The sequence below is a fragment of the Rutidosis leptorrhynchoides genome, chromosome 9 (genome assembly GCF_046630445.1).
Source record: "Rutidosis leptorrhynchoides isolate AG116_Rl617_1_P2 chromosome 9, CSIRO_AGI_Rlap_v1, whole genome shotgun sequence".
Classification (NCBI taxonomy): domain Eukaryota; kingdom Viridiplantae; phylum Streptophyta; class Magnoliopsida; order Asterales; family Asteraceae; genus Rutidosis; species Rutidosis leptorrhynchoides.
The window spans coordinates 200,255,664-200,273,030 of NC_092341.1; the positions used below are offsets into that span (position 1 = coordinate 200,255,664).

The window sequence follows — 17,367 nt, forward strand, 5'->3', positions numbered from 1 at the left end:
ACTAAGAAGAACATGTGTGTTGATGACAAGAAATGAGGGTCCATTCAAAGTCTTGGAGAAAATTGATGATGAGTTTATGAATTTGTACTATGTTGCCAAAGAAAAAAAAAAAAACCAAAGGGCCTGAGCATTGGACGTGTGTTTGACATTCTGAAAAAATTGTTTTCAAGCGATTGTTGAAGAAATATTATTTGAAATTGTTGTTTCTTGGTTGTCATATTATGAACGGTCCCCGTTGTTTATATGATTCGAGAGTTGATAACTAAGGATCCTGTTCAATGAAATAGCATAACTGAGCCCTTACACGTATTGCAAGAAATCAGAGATTTTGAGTACCAATACATTTTATTTTAGACAGAAGGCCTAGCCAAATCCAAGTTGTTCTTTGGTGTAAAAACACTTTTTTAGCTTGGTCCATACATAAAAAGAAAATATAAAGAAAACTTAATAAACTTCAACTTCAATCCTTAGAGAAGCAACAATTAATAAACCATGATTGGTGTCACCAGAAAGACAGCCAAAAGCAACAAACAAACAAACAAACATATTATAATGATTCAAACAGATCAAATGCTTCTTCCTTCCTCTTCAATACCTCATCAGCAAACCATCTTCATTTAAATGCTTCTCCCGTTTTGATATTTGCAGTCTTTGATGATAATGAGTCCAACAACTCCCCTTCAAGTTCCCCATCACTGTTGTACACAAACCTTTTATGTTTGCCACTAAATTTGTTCAAACTTATCTGACTCATCCCTTCACACAAGTCATCCACTACCACATGATCATAATCCTCCTCCAAATCATCTTTATATTCATCACTTGTGCTTGCATTTACTTTAACAGACCATAAAGATGAATCACTAGAACCTTCAGAAAAATCTATCAACAACGACCTTGTTATCACATTCTTTTCATCACTTTCACTTTCCCTCTTAGCTTCTTGATTTGGTGAAGCTATTATCTCATTAAGCATCTGTACATAATCAATCAGTCCACAGCAAATAGCAAACAAACTTCAATCGAAATAATTTAATAAACATAAACATATTAATAAAGGATATTGAAAAAAGAAAACCCAATAGGGGTAATTGAATATCAAAACAAACCTGAGTAAAATTGAAGTTTTCTGCAACAGGGGAGACAGCAAAAGATTCAAACCCCTTATTGTTACTATCCGAAAAGTCATAAAATTGAGGGGTATTTGCAGGCGTTGAAGTAAAAATACCCATTGGATAGTTGAAAGATTTAGGTTCAAAATGGACCTTTGAAATCACACCACCTTCTTCTTCAACTTTTTGCAAAAGGGTTTTCACTTGACCCCTCAATAAAGATTCACCAGATCCAGGAGCTGTTATCCTCTTTTTACAACATGTTGATAATGGAGTCTTTAAACTCCCCATTGCAAGCCCAACAATTGGTGATCCATTTGTTATATCAATCAACGCCTTATTTTCCTTTACTTGATTTTTTCCAGTTTTTGATCTTGATTTCAATCCACCTTTTAATGATTCTTCATTCTCACTTCCTAAAACTAGAAAAGATAAAAACTTATTTCAATGAACAAAACACAGATTCATTAAAAATATAAAAATAATAATAATAATACGAGTAAAACAAATTAATCAATGACAGATTAACTCACTTGATGACATGGCCTTTGCTTGTGATCTTGTAATTCTTCTTGATGAAGGTGTTTCCATTTTGATTTGTAAAATGTGAAATTGATTTGATTTAGGGTGAAATAGAAAGAGAAATACAGAATGATTTGAAGGACGGGTTGTTTGTTTAGGGTTTATAAGAGCGATTTGTGAGAATTTAGGGAAAATATGACCGTTGTAGAAAACGGGAGCGTTAACTAGCCGTTGTCACAATAGTGGGTAATACAAATTGGGCTTTGATTATGGGCTTACATTATGGCTTCTAAAAACTGAACGATTCAATTCTAGGTTTTCTTTTACTTCCACTATATATCAAAATATCAAAATAGCAAAAATACACTTCTTGATACACTTTTTAAATAACGCTAATGTTTAATGTTTAAAGTTTAATGTTATAGATTACTTATATATATATAATATAATATATAATATAATGTATCTCTTCCTATCTAATAAAAGGCTATGGAGATGATGTCATAAAAAGCTTTTTCTCAAGCTTAAAGAAAATCAAAAATAAAAAAGAAAAGTTTTAAGAGAACTTGATAATGTCATTCTCAAGAAAAAAAAACTAAATTTTTTTAAATGTATCAGATTAATAAAATTAATTAAATTTAATTAAATTAACTAAAACATGCGCAAAAAAAAAAAAAAAAACACAAAAGAGCTTCGGCCTTCGGTCCTTCCTGCATCATTGTATCGCTAAAAAAACACGCCACACTTCCAGATACACTCCTGTTTCACAAATAACAAAGATCCTAGAAAATTCAAACGATCATGAATTCTTTCAATTACAATAAATCCTTTCAATTCTTCAAACGATTACATACTCAAAATTAAACTCGGCTCAGGAAGATAAGTCAGTTAAACACTTCGAATCGGGTGTAACGACCCTGGAATTTCCAACGTTTATTTATTAAAAATTGTTATTATTAATACTTGTGATTAAACGAATATATGTTATTACATTTACATGTTGCCATGACTTAACGTACTTGACTTTAATTGTCCGAAACGTCTTTGTGACACCCGGAACTTACACGAATAATATTTTTAGATATTATTTGCATTCATGATTAAGTTTATTAATCATTTTAATTAACTAAGACTATTAGTTAGTTACTTGGGCTTTAATTGGATTTATTTGTTAATAACTTGGAACTTGGGCTTTATATTTGTACATGGACTTAAAGAGCCCACCCTACACCATACATGGACTTAACTAGCCCATTCTACTTCATGTAAGTATCACTTTAATTTGTAACTAGTTAGTTAACTTGCATGGAATCTAGTTAACATGTAATCCCCATAAACAACCATCTAGTAACCACCTTTTATAAGCTTTACATGTATAAACCTAGTGGACTTATCCCTCCCCCTTGGAACCACTCCTAACCGTCGGCATTGGGATGTAAAAGGGGCGAGTTTTCATTTTTTTTTACTACTTGTTCACTAGTACCTTTCATTCATTTATCATTCTCAAAACACACACTTCAAACTCACTTTCAAATTTCTCTCATTTCTCTCTAACACTTGTAAGTAACATGAAGCTTTTCTCTTTTCTTTCTTTGTCCCAAAACCGAATACTAAACACCCATAATCATCATCATACTTTGTTTGTTTTAATCTTGTTTACTTGTAATGATTTCTAGTAGTTGTTAGTTACTTACTTACTTTGTTACAAGAATAAACTTTCTAGTTTGATTCTTCTTTTATCTTGTATCTTCAAGAACACACAAGAACTTAACTTACTAGTTATGTTCTACATATACTTTCTTAAAGGATTGCAAGTTCATGTGTTGATTAAAATCATACTTGTGATTCATGAAGTAAACTTTAAAGTTTACTTTCTTAAAGATCAAACTTTGGTTTGAATCTTTAAAGTATGAACAAACCATGAACTAATTACTTATTTATTTAGTCTTACTTGCACTTTAATTTTATGATTTTGGTTGTTGTTGGTCAAGTACTACAAGTTAGTCTTGATCTCATATCTCTTGGAACTAAAAGTTAACTTAAAAGTTCAAGAACATGTAAATAAGTTTTCTTTAAATATAACTTTGTATACTTATGCTTGATCTAGACTTTTGGGTCTTGGATCTTCAAGATCTAACTAAGAACTAGGTTCTACATCTTAAGATCTTGATTAGTTAGTTTACTTTCAAGTTTGTAACTTGTTATTAGCTTTAAAGTTCATATATGTGTTAGATCTAAGACTTTGATGTAACTTTGGTTCATCAAAACACTTGCAACACTTAAGTGAGTTGTGCTTCATGTCTTAGACTTGTACTTGGGTTATGATGGTCAAATCTTGGTCAAGATGATGCAAACACATCAACGAGTTGTACACTTGAAGCTATATGCATCAAGGATGAGAACCGTGATAAGCATCGAGCACCGGAACCCATTATTTTCTGTTTACTGTCTTCTGCCTACTGTTCTGCTGTTTCTGTAACTGACCAGTAGACCTGGGCTGTTGTGATTATGATTTTCGAATAAATCTTTTCGAGTAGATAACTTTTCATATAGGACTCGTCTTAATCCGAGTTACGGTTTAGGATTTATGGCCCTCCGATCGTCACTATGTCCTTTAACGTTGTGCAGAAATTTCTGACCTACTCGCACTTAGACCGTCGCCACGGTCAAACGAAGACGAGTTTGCTTCTGTAAATTTTACCACACTTAAAGGACTCATATACAGAGCCATGGCCACTGGTCTCACCTTGTTTCAGTAAGGGTAGAGCCGTGGTGACTGACTGAATCAGCCTTTGTTGTAAACTACTTTCATAAACGAAACTTACTTTACGCCTTTTGTTTGATGATGAATGATGATGACCCTTAAGACCTTATTTACATACTTTTAAACCTATTAAGACGATTTACTGACTTAGTACTATTTACCTTAGGTTGAGGACCTTCGGACCGATTACTTGCACACCTTTTCCGAACTGACTTTACGACTACATTATCATTGTGAGTTATAGCATTCCCTTTTTACTTTAACTTATTTTGGGAACTGAGAATACATGCGGATTTTATGTTTTACATACTAGGCACAAGTACTTAAACTTATATATGTGTGGGTTATACAACGGCATAAACATTCCCTTTAGCTCGGTAACGTTTAATCATTGGTTTTTGAACCGTGAACGCGAATCTTAGATATGGATCCATAGGGTTTGACATCCCCACTCAGGCTAGTAGCGCTAGCATTTAACGAGTGTTTAATACTTCGTAGACATACGCACTTTCCAAGTGTACTTTCAGGGGGTATAAACGTTAAGTTAGTTACCAAGTGCCCACGGTTAACATATACTTTATCATACTGTTTTGAAACGCTCTTTGTAGCACTGAAATCTCGTGGCCTACCTTACATTACTGTTATACGTAAACTATAGCTCACCAACCTTTGTGTTGACGTTTTTAAGCATGTTTTTCTCAGGTGCTTGAGGTTAGCTTCCGCTGTGTACTAGTCGTGCTGTAGACACCCGCTGCTTAGAGTTGCTATCGCATGAACTAATTTATTTTGCATTCAAACATTAGTACTTCTGAACTATGACTTGTAACGACCATTGTGGTCACATACACTTATTATTTGCTTCTACTTAGTGAAGCATGCTTTTGGATTGTAAAACATTCGATGTTGGTTTAGACATCACTTTATTAATGAAGGCAAACTCTTTTTGAAAATGCATATAGTACTTAACCTTGTAATGATCCCGTTGTTGATGATTCGTACGTGATGGTTTTGTACGGGGCATCACATTGGGTGAGTTGAATATTGAGAAATACTGGAAGATGGAAGAAAATGATCCCTATCATTGAGTGGACATCAAATCGCCCATTTTTATTATACATATGGTCCATGTGGAGTGATGAACCTCCGGTCATCGCGTTCTTTCCCGCTGTTTTCAGCGGTAGGAATACCGGACGGCCACACCATCCGACACGGCTTTATAAGTTGACTGAAAATGGAATCGGTTGCGTATCAAGCCAGTTATAAAAGACAACAAGTCCATAATGTTAAACTTTCCTAATTGACTGAAAAGAACATCGGCTGCGTATCAAGCCATTTGTTGAAAGAGTGCTATTATGTTATTTAGCTTCATAGATCATAAATACCCCAGATTTCTCCAACATGGTATTTATCATAGTTTTTGAAAACACATTTATCTCGAATCTTATACCCCGTGCCCGGCCCAATCTTTCAATTTTCGAGATACCGACCATCACGATTTTCAAGCCTACAATACTTAAAACACTTGTTCAGAATTAAGCACACTACAAGTTGGATAACTTTATATAAGTTAAAAATCCACTCTGTTTATAAAACATTGAATCAAACACTTATAATGATTTAAACGACAACAATAGTAAAGCATCCTAAACTTACATTTTTAATAAACACAAGAAGTAGTTTAGCTCATTATAATGAACTTAACGTTCATTATAACAATCAGATATAATACAGAGAAAGTCATAGTTGATACCTGAAATGCTGAATTAAAAATGTTTCTTGATAACGCTTTTCAATAAGTACCTCCTTTATTGCTAAAGTAACTACATTACTAGAGGCACTAATATGAATTGTTTACCTCTAGTTATTACATCATTATAACTTCTAAATGCTAGAAACTAGAAAATACTTGAAAAGAGTTTCTTTGAGTTGAATTGAAAGTGAAATTGAGTGTGTGTAAAAGTGAACGATCAGTAGTCTATTTATAGTGAAGTGAGTCGCTAGTTGTAAACACATGATCCACACAAAGAAAATGGTAATTTGATATGTTTACACACAAAACACATGATTCACACAAAGAAGACAATGATTTCTTAATGTAATTAATAAAACATTTATTTAAAAGAGACTTTAAAACATTGACAACGGGATGGCCGAGTCTATAATGCCACAAGTCTTGAGAAACAGCAACGAAAGTAGACGGACGTGTGATCTTATTCAGAATAGAAGACGTTCTTAGTTCTCCTTGGCTATCACATCTCAAGATTGGTATGCTCGTCGGGAACTCCTTCACAGTAAAACTAAACGGGTCAAATTTAAGTGTAATATAATTGTCAATGGATAGACGTCGTACAGAGATTAAGTTTTTAATAAGTTATGGTGCATGGAGTATATTTTTATGATTTAAAGGTCGATGTTTATTTGGAATGTCTGAGTGTCCGAGTCCAAGAATTGGTATGCCATAGTCATTTCCACAATTCTTTGTTTAGGAGATCTTAAAGGATAATATTACGAGATTTTATCTGAATTTGTCGCCATGTGAGATGTAGCTCCCATGTCCATGTACCAAGTGTTGTCTGAAGGGTTGAGAGTCATTGTGTGCATCAAAGTCGGTCGGGCAATAAGATGTAGTATCCGAAGTATTGGTGTAACGGGCCTGTGTAGGACACGACCCAAGAATATGAAGCTGTCCAGTTGGGTTGTTTGGCATGTTCCAAGGTTAGGTGTTCATAGTTGGATACGAAACAAGAGGTGCCTGCCAAGTATTTGGAGCCCATGGTAAGGATTAGGTGCATAGTTGTAGCCGTTATGGCCTTGTGGAACATAACCGTTATGGCCGTTGATAAGACATCGTGTTGTAACGTCGTCAAAGGGACGAGGGTTACGTAATGTCCAACAGTCCCGTAACAATCTAAAAACCTCATTTCTTACCCCAATTACCGACTCCGTCACTTGTGAGAACGTTTTGTTTAATAGTTGTAGCCCGATGTTCTTGTTCTCACTTTGGTGAGAAGCGAACATTACTAATCCGTAAGCATAACATGCTTCTTTATGTTGCATGTTAGCCACTTTTTCTAAATCACGAATCCTATATTCGGATATATTGAGTCAAAATAATTTCTTAACCCGTTGCGTAAAATAGCATTTGGGTTCCCCGCAATATATGCGTCAAAGTAAACACATCGTAACTTATGGATTTCCCAATGTGATATCCCCCATCTTTCGAACGAAAGCCTTTTATAAACCAAGGCATTCTTGGAACGTTCTTCGAATGTCTTACAAACTGATCTCGCCTTAAATAGTTGTGCCGAGGAATTCTGACCGACTCTAGACAAGATTTCATCAATCATGTCTCCAGGTAGGTCTCTTAAAATATTGGGTTGTCTATCCATTTTGTGTTTTTATACTGTAAAATAGACAAGAGTTAGATTCATAAAAAAATACTTATTAATACAAGAAATTTTTACATATATCATAAAGCATAAGCACACTATATTACATATATTACACCACACGAATACAACTATCTTATTCCGACTCGCTCGTTTCTTCTTCTTCGGTTTTAGTTTGTTTTGCCAAGTTTCTAGGGATATATGATGTTCCCCTAATACAAGCCGTCATTTTTCACATTGGTTTAGAAAAACCTGGTGGTTTAGAGGTTCCCGGGTTATTGTCACAACTTAAGAAATACGGGTGTTGATGATACATATAAAGTTCATTGGGTTTGGAATCAAATTTCTCTATTTTTATGCCCTTTCCCTTATTGTTCTCTTTTGCCTTATTAAATTGTGTTGGGGTAATTTCTATAACATCATCGGAATCCTTGTCGGGATCCGATTCATCGGAGAATTGGTAATCCTCCCAATACTTTGCTTCCTTGGCGGAAACACCATTGACCATAATTAACTTTGGTCGGTTGGTTGAGGATTTTCTTCTACTTAACCGTTTTATTATTTCCCCCACTGGTTCTATTTCTTCTTCTGATTCCGATTCTTCTTCCGGTTCCGATTCTTCTTCCGGTTCTGACTCTTCTTCCGGTTCCTCTTCGGGAACTTGTGAATCAGTCCATGAATCATTCCAATTTACATTTAAGTCTTCATTATTATTAGGTGAGTCAATGGGACTTGTTCTAGAGGTAGACATCTATCACATAATATCAAACACGTTAAGAGATTAATATATCACATAATATTCACATGTTAAAAATATATAGTTTCCAACAAAATTTGTTAAGCAATCATTTTTCAAGTAAACACGGTCGAAGTCCAGACTCACTAATGCATCCTAACAAACTCGATAAGACACACTAATGCAAAATTCTGGTTCTCTAAGACCAACGCTCGGATACCAACTGAAATGTCCCGTTCTTATTGATTAAAAACGTTCCATATTAATTGATTTCGTTGCGAGGTTTTGACCTCTATATGACACGTTTTTCAAAGACTGCATTCATTTTAAAACAAACCATAACCTTTATTTCATCAATAAAGGTTTAAAAAGCTTTACGTAGATTATCAAATAATGATAATCTAAAATATCCTGTTTACACGCGACCATTACATAATGGTTTACAATACAAATATGTTACAACGAAATAAGTTTATTGAAGGCAGTTTTTACACAATATCATACAAGCATGGACTCCAAATCTCGTTCTTATTTAAGTATGCGATAGCGGAAGCTCTTAATAATCATCTGAGAATAAACATGCTTAAAACGTCAACAAAAATGTTGGTGAGTTATAGGTTTAACCTATATATTATCAAATCATAATAATAGACCACAAGATTTCATATTTCAATACACATCCCATACATAGAGATAAAAATCATTTATATGGTGAACACCTAGTAACCGACATTAACAAGATGCATATTTAAGAATATCCCCATCATTCCGGGACACCCTTCGGATATGATATAAATTTTGAAGTACTAAAGCATCCGGTACTTTGGATGGGGTTTGTTAGGCCCAATAGATCTATCTTTAGGATTCGCGTCAATTAGGGTGTCTGTTCCCTAATTCTTAGATTACCAGACTTAATAAAAAGGGGCATATTCGATTTCGATAATTCAACCATAGAATGTAGTTTCACGTACTTGTGTCTATTTTGTAAATCATTTATAAAACCTGCATGTATTCTCATCCCAAAAATATTAGATTTTAAAAGTGGAACTATAACTCACTTTCACAGATTTTTTACTTCGTCGGGAAGTAAGACTTGGCCACTGGTCGATTCACGAACCTATAACAAATATGTACATATATATCAAAGTATGTTCAAAATATATTTACAACACTTTTAATACATTTTGATGTTTTAAGTTTATTAAGTCAGCTGTCCTCGTTAGTAACCTACAACTAGTTGTCCACAGTTAGATGTACAGAAATAAATCGATATATATTATCTTGAATCAATCCATGACCCAGTGTATACATATCTCAGTATTGATCACAACTCAAACTATATATATTTTGGAATCAACCTCAACCCTGTATAACTAACTCCAACATTCACATATATAGTGTCTATGGTTGTTCCGAAATATATATAGATGTGTCGACATGATAGGTCGAAACATTATATACGTGTCTATGGTATCTCAAGATTACATAATATACAATACAAGTTGATTAAGTTATGATTGGAATAGATTTGTTACCAATTTTCACGTAGCTAAAATGAGTAGTTTTTACCAATTTTGTTTTGCTCGCCATTTCTTCGTTTCTAATCCGTTTTGAGTGATTTAAGAGGCCACGGTTTCGTATTGAACTTAACGTTATGAAACTAAACAGAAAAGGTATAGGTTTATTGTCGGAAATACAAGTTACAAGTCGTTTTTTAAAGAGGTAGTCATTTCCGTCGAAAGAACGACATCTTGATGACTGTTTTGAAAAACATACTTTCACTTTGAGTTTAACCATGATTTTTGGATATGGTTTCATGTTCATAAGAAAAATCATTTTCCCAGAAGTATAGCTTTTAAATCAAAGTTTTTCATAGTTTTTAATTATCCAAACCAAAACAGCCCCCGGTTGTAACTACGACGGCGTAAATCCGGTTTTATGGTGTTTATCGTGTTTCCGGGTTTTAAATCATTAAGTTAGAATATAATATAGATATAGATCATGTGTATATTTGATTTTAAAAGTGTAGTTAGAAGGATTAACTTTATTTGCGAACAAGTTTAGAATTAACTAAACTATGTTCTAGTGATTACTAGTTTACCACTTCGAATATGATAGCTTTTTATGTATGAATCGAATGATGTTATGAACATCATTACTACCTTAAGTTCCTTGGATAAACCTACTGGAAAAGAGAAAAATGGATCTAGCTTCAACGGATCCTTGGATGGCTCGAAGTTCTTGAAGCAGAATCATGACACGAAAACAAGTTCAAGTAAGATCATCACTTGAAATAAGATTGTTATAGTTATAGAAATTGAACCAAAGTTTGAATATGATTATTACCTTGTATTAGAATGATAACCTACTGTAAGAAACAAAGATTTCTTGAGGTTGGATGATCACCTTACAAGATTGGAAGTGAGCTAGCAAACTTGAAAGTATTCTTGATTTTATGTAACTAGAACTTGTAGAATTTATGAAGAACACTTAGAACTTGAGAGAGATCAATTAGATGAAGAAAATTGAAGAATGAAAGTGTTTGTAGGTGTTTTTGGTCGTTGGTGTATGGATTAGATATAAAGGATATGTAATTTTGTTTTCATGTAAATAAGTCATGAATGATTACTCATATTTTTGTAATTTTATGAGATATTTCATGCTAGTTTCCAAATTATGGTTCCCATATGTGTTAGGTGACTCACATGGGCTGCTAAGAGCTGATCATTGGAGTGTATATACCAATAGTACATACATCTAAAAGCTGTGTATTGTACGAGTACGAATACGGGTGCATACGAGTAGAATTGTTGATAAAACTGAACGAGGATGTAATTGTAAGCATTTTTGTTAAGTAGAAGTATTTTGATAAGTATCTTGAAGTCTTTCAAAAGTGTATGAATACATATTAAAACACTACATGTATATACATTTTAACTGAGTCGTTAAGTCATCGTTAGTCGTTACATGTAAGTGTTGTTTTGAAACCTTTAGGTTAACGATCTTGTTAAATGTTGTTAACCCAATGTTTATAATATCAAATGAGATTTTAAATTATTATATTATCATGATATTATGATGTACTAATATCTCTTAATATGATATATATACATTAAATGTCGTTACAACGATAATCGTTACAACGATAATCGTTACATATATGTCTCGTTTCAAAATCATTAAGTTAGTAGTCTTGTTTTTACAAATGAAGTTCATTGTTAATATACTTAATGATATGTTTACTTATCATAATATCATGTTAACTATATATATAACCATATATATGTCATCATATAGTTTTTACAAGTTTTAACGTTCGTGAATCACCGGTCAACTTGGGTGGTCAATTGTTTATATGAAACCTATTTCAATTAATCAAGTCTTAACAAGTTTGATTGCTTAACATGTTGGAAACACTTAATCATGTAAATAACAATTTCATTTAATATATATAAACATGGAAAAGTTCGGGTCACTACAGTACCTACCCGTTAAATAAATTTCGTCTCGAAATTTTAAGCAGTTGGAGGTGTTGACGTATCTTCTGGAAATAAGTGCGGGTATTTCTTCTTCATCTGATCTTCTCATTCCCAGGTGAACTCGGGTCCTCTACGAGCATTCCATCGAACCTTAACAGTTGGTATCTTGTTTTGTTTAAGTCTTTTAACCTCACGATCCATTATTTCGACGGGTTCTTCGATGAATTGAAGTTTTTCGTTGATTTGGATTTCGTCTAATGGAATAGTGAGATCTTCTTTAGCAAAATATTTCTTCAAATTCGAGATGTGGAAAGTGTTATGTACAGCCGCGAGTTGTTGAGGTAACTCAAGTCGGTAAGCTACTGGTCCGACACGATCAATAATCTTGAATGGTCCAATATACCTTGGATTTAATTTACCTCGTTTACCAAATCGAACAACGCCTTTCCAAGGTGCAACCTTAAGCATGACCATCTCTCCAATTTCAAATTCTATATCTTTTCTTTTAATGTCGGCGTAGCTCTTTTGTCGACTTTGGGCGGTTTTCAACCGTTGTTGAATTTGGATGATCTTCTCGGTAGTTTCTTGTATTATCTCCGGACCCGTAATCTGTCTATCCCCCACTTCACTCCAACAAATTGGAGACCTGCACTGTCTACCATAAAGTGCTTCAAATGGCGCCATCTCAATGCTTGAATGGTAGCTGTTGTTGTAGGAAAATTCTGCTAACGGTAGATGTCGATCCCAACTGTTTCCGAAATCAATAACACATGCTCGTAGCATGTCTTCAAGCATTTGTATCGTCCTTTCGCTCTGCCCATCAGTTTGTGAAGGAATTTCGTATGCCCGAGCGACATATTAAATTAATGTGGCTAGTATGTTATGATCCAAGTCGGGTCATACCCAATAACAAACTTACCGACACCTTAAAACGTATTTAGTCTTGAAGATTGAGTCATTAAATAAATACGCGACACTTGGACTTTAGAAAATCGATTTTCTAAAGTATGATCACTTGAGATAAATTATTTGGATAATTTATATATAATTGTTTATAGGTTTAAATGATTATTTTGTGTTATATTTTATAAAAATGTTTATAAAATGTGAAAGTAACAAAATAAATACATGTTTATATATATATATATATATATCAAATTTATGTATATATATATATATATATATATATATATATATATATATATATATATATATATATATATATATATAACATTATTATTTTATAAAAAGAGTGTGCAGAATTTTTGGTCTTCAAGATAATATCCCATGCTCATTTGTTACTTCCAACTCACACACAACTTTAGAGGGACATGCTATTTACTTGAACCAAAGCTTGACCACTTCACTTAAGTGCATCTCCACATTTTAGCTTGAAAAAAAACTGCATAACTCATTTTTTCTGCACTGCAGCTGCCGTGGCCCTTTTAGACTCAAAAGGGAGTTCTTATTTTTTTTCCAAGCTCTATTCAAGTGTCTAATTAAATCCTAACTAAAGTATTAGGTGTTGGGCAAAAGTTTGGGGTATTATCTCTTGAGGTTTCATAGTTTTGAGACTCCATTCACCATCATCTTTTGACAAGCTGCTGTCCAGAATTTTGGGTTCAAAGGAAGTGGGTTACAAGCTTGGTTTAAAGGTGATTAAGTGTCTAAAACATAACTAAGTTCAAGGGTGTTGTTGGTGCATCAAAGGTTTAGGATTTTACACTCTTGTTCATCATCTTCATCATCATTTTAACCTCCTAACTAGGAGTAGGTACATCCTTTACTAGCTCTCTTATATTTGTGAGTATATTTCTAGACTTGATCCTTTTGGAATTCATGTATAAAAGGTTAAACACATATTAATTTGTTTATGTAAAATTGCTTCCGCTTCACTTTAAAATCGGGTTTTGACATGCATGTTAATATAACTTGTTAATATGATGAATTCCAATAATGGTATCTAGAGCCGAGGTCATAGAAATATGCTTCTTGTATTTGGCTTAAAAACCCATTTAGATTACAATCTAGTAACATGCATGAAACTAGTATGTAAAAATTTTGGGTTTTGGGTGGGATGTTAAAATGGCCGAATTTATGGGGCTTCCAAAAGGGGTTTGGAGCTTCAAATTTGGTCATGTTTTGTTGTTAGTTGTTGTTCACAATCAAGCCTTGACCTTGTGGTTGGATGTGTGTATGATTTGGTTGATTTATTCATTCTTATGGTTTGTAATATTTATTCATTCATTTGGTTTGTAATAATCTTGTAATTTGACAATGTAATTTATTTTATTTTGGTATGTAAAATAGATTAGGTTGTAATTTCTTTTTCCTAGAAAAAATGTATTAGATTGTATATTTTTTTGTAAAAAGAAAAGAAGATTCAAGATGATGAATGAAGAACACAAGATGGAGCATATGGATGCAAGATTAAGTGGGAGATTTTTCTCTTACTTTGTGATCTAACCCTTTAGGTGACACTTGTTTTCGGCTAAACAAGTGTCCACCACCTTGGATTGATTGTGAACATTGTTGTTATGCATGCTTGTATGATTATTGTGTTTGTATGTTTGGATGATACAAGTAAAATCACATATTAACAACTTGCAAAATGCAATTATAATTGGTTATATTAAAAACAACAAAAGGACACTAATAAATGGTTATTAAGGACATGATGAGAATGTATATAAAATGGTTTATATCAAGTAATTGGTTTTATTACTAAAGACATGAAAATAGGTTTTTCATAATATGCTATATACCAAATGCATGTTGGTGTATGGCAAATGTTTTCTTAAACTAGAATTTATGAAAACTTAAAATCCCTTAAACTAAAATAAGGTAAACAAGTTAAACGCCATCCTTTTGTGGGACACTTGAACATAGTAGAGAACTCATAACGGGATAAAGGTCACCTAACCGTTATGAGCTAACTAATATGGTTAAGGTAAAATTCGCATGCTTGTGGGATAAAGGTCACCTAACCACTTGTATGTTAATTTTACATGTTTACACAAATAGGACGACTTGATTTGAGAATCATGAACTTAGGGTCACCGAAGCATGAGGAACAAATAGGCGTTGATGGGATAAATATGCCATGCAAAAGGATTGCATGATCCCATAATTTAGAAGTTGCAAAAGGATTGCAATTGTCATATAAATGACTACCTAGCTAAATCAAATAACGGGATAAAGGTCACCTAACCGAAATTTGATTTACCATTGGATTCTAATATTTAATAAGTCAATTAAAATATAAAAGGGTATTGTTTATTTAATTTAAAATCAATACTTAAAGGAACTTTGTTAAATTTTGTAGATGGCCGCCAATAACAACAACAACATGCAAAATGCACCACTTAACCTAAACAACCTATCGTTAAGGTCTCTCCTCGAGAAAGACAAACTCAGCCATACAAACTTTATGGATTGGTTCCGTAATCTTAGAATTGTCCTCAAACTTGAAGATAAAGCGTATGTGTTGGAGGACCCTATTCCCGACCAACCGGATGAGGAAGATGTAGAGGGCATGGCTTATTGGGATAAGTATTGCGCCGATTCGGTGCAAGTCGCTTGCCTAATGCTTGGGACTATGATACCCGAACTCCAAAAGGATTTCGAGCATCATAGTGCATATGACATGATCACTCAATTGAAGGAGATGTTCCTTCAACTAGCTCGTGTCGAGCGCTTCGAAACAGTTCGAGTGCTACATGCATGTCGTATGGATGACACCCAATCCGTTTCATCTTATGTCCTTAAGATGAAAAGCCTCATTGATCGTGCAAACCGTCTTAATCTCAACATATCTAATGAGCTAGCCACGGATCTTATCCTAAACTCCTTGTCAAAGAGGTTTGACCAATTTGTAATCAATTACAATATGAATGGAATGGATAAGACCATTGGCGAACTTCATGGCATGCTTAGGACGGCGGAAACTAGCATGGGTAAGAGGGCTTCACCTGTGCTAATGGTCAATGATGGTGGGTCCAAAGGTAATAACACCTCTAAGCTAAAGGCAGCTAAGAGGAAAGGACCCGCTCATCAAGGCAAGGGAAAGGGGAAGATGGTTACCCCAACTAAAAACAAGAATAAGAAGCAAAAGGTTGCCGGACAAGCAAACCCCAAGGAAGACCCATGTTTCGGTTGCGGTGAAATGGGTCACTGGAAACGAAACTGCCCGGTCTACCTTAAGGAGTTGAAGGAAAAGAGGGATGCGGGGCAATCCTCAGGTAATATATATATGGTATATATAGAGCTTAGTATTACTTCTTCTAATACATGTATATTAGACACTGGATGTGGAACTCACATTTGCAATTCTTTGCAGGGGTTCAAAAGAAGTAGCAAGCAAGCGGGAACATCAAGTCTCTTTATGGGTAATGGAGCCAAAGTGCAAGTGAAGGCTCAAGGAGACTTTGTGTTAAAGCTTCCAAGTGGTTTGGAACTTATTTTGAACAATGTTTTGTATGCACCGGATTTATGTCGAAACATTATTTCAGTTTCCCATTTGAAACAATGTGGTTTTAATCTTAATTTTGTTAATGATGATATCCACATTTATTTAGATAATGTATTCTATTTTAAGGCTTCGCCTTCAAATGGAATTTATGAATTGGTTCATGATGACACATCATCTAGTAGCTCAATTGTAGTGACCCGAACTTTTCCATGTTTATATATATATTAAATGAAATTGTTATTTACATGATTAAGTGTTTCCAACATGTTAAGTAATCAAACTTGTTAAGACTTAATTAATTGAAATAGGTTTCATATAGACAATTGACCACCCAAGTTGACCGGTGATTCACGAACGTTAAAACTTGTAAAAACTATATGATGACATATATATGGATACATATATAGTTAACATGATATTATGATAATTAAACATATCATTAAGTATATTAACAATGAACTACATATGTAAAAACAAGACTACTAACTTAATGATTTTGAAACGAGACATATATGTAACGATTATCGTTGTAACGACATTTAATGTATATATATATCATATTAAGAGATATTCATACATCATAATATCATGATAATATAATAATTTAAAATCTCATTTGATATTATAAACATTGGGTTAACAACATTTAACAAGATTGTTAACCTAAAGGTTTCAAAACAACACTTACATGTAACGACTAACGATGACTTAACGACTCAGTTAAAATGTACATACATGTAGTATTTTAATATGTATTCATAAACTTTTGAAAGACTTCAAGACAGTTATCAAAATACTTCTACTTAACAAAAATGCTTACAATTACATCCTCATTCAGTTTCATCAACAATTCTACTCGTATGCACCCGTATTCGTACTCGTACAATACACAGC

At 33.6% G+C, this 17,367-nt stretch overlaps 1 protein-coding gene across 1 annotated transcript; it reads right to left on the reverse strand.

Moving 5' to 3' along the window:
* Nucleotides 1-288: 288 nt before the first annotated feature.
* Nucleotides 289-1,745, reverse strand: LOC139865603 (uncharacterized). The gene is made up of 3 exons (XM_071853672.1): nucleotides 1,646-1,745; nucleotides 1,110-1,534; nucleotides 289-976 (listed from the first exon to the last, which is right to left on the reverse strand). The coding sequence occupies exons 1-3, from the start codon at nucleotides 1,701-1,703 to the stop codon at nucleotides 614-616; spliced, it is 846 nt and encodes a 281-aa protein (XP_071709773.1). The 5' UTR covers nucleotides 1,704-1,745; the 3' UTR covers nucleotides 289-613.
* Between the last annotated feature and the right edge of the window lie 15,622 nt (nucleotides 1,746-17,367).

What these genes read in the sequence shown, in the direction of transcription:
- LOC139865603 (XM_071853672.1), bottom strand. Translation starts at nt 1,703, where the DNA reads ATGGAAACACCTTCATCAAGAAGAATTACAAGATCACAAGCAAAGGCC. An exon ending in AGCAAAGGCCATGTCATCAA is followed by an intron (nt 1,535 to 1,645) that starts GTGAGTTAATCT and finishes TATCTTTTCTAG; the next exon opens with TTTTAGGAAGTGAGAATGAA. An exon ending in AAAACTTCAATTTTACTCAG is followed by an intron (nt 977 to 1,109) that starts GTTTGTTTTGAT and finishes GATTATGTACAG; the next exon opens with ATGCTTAATGAGATAATAGC.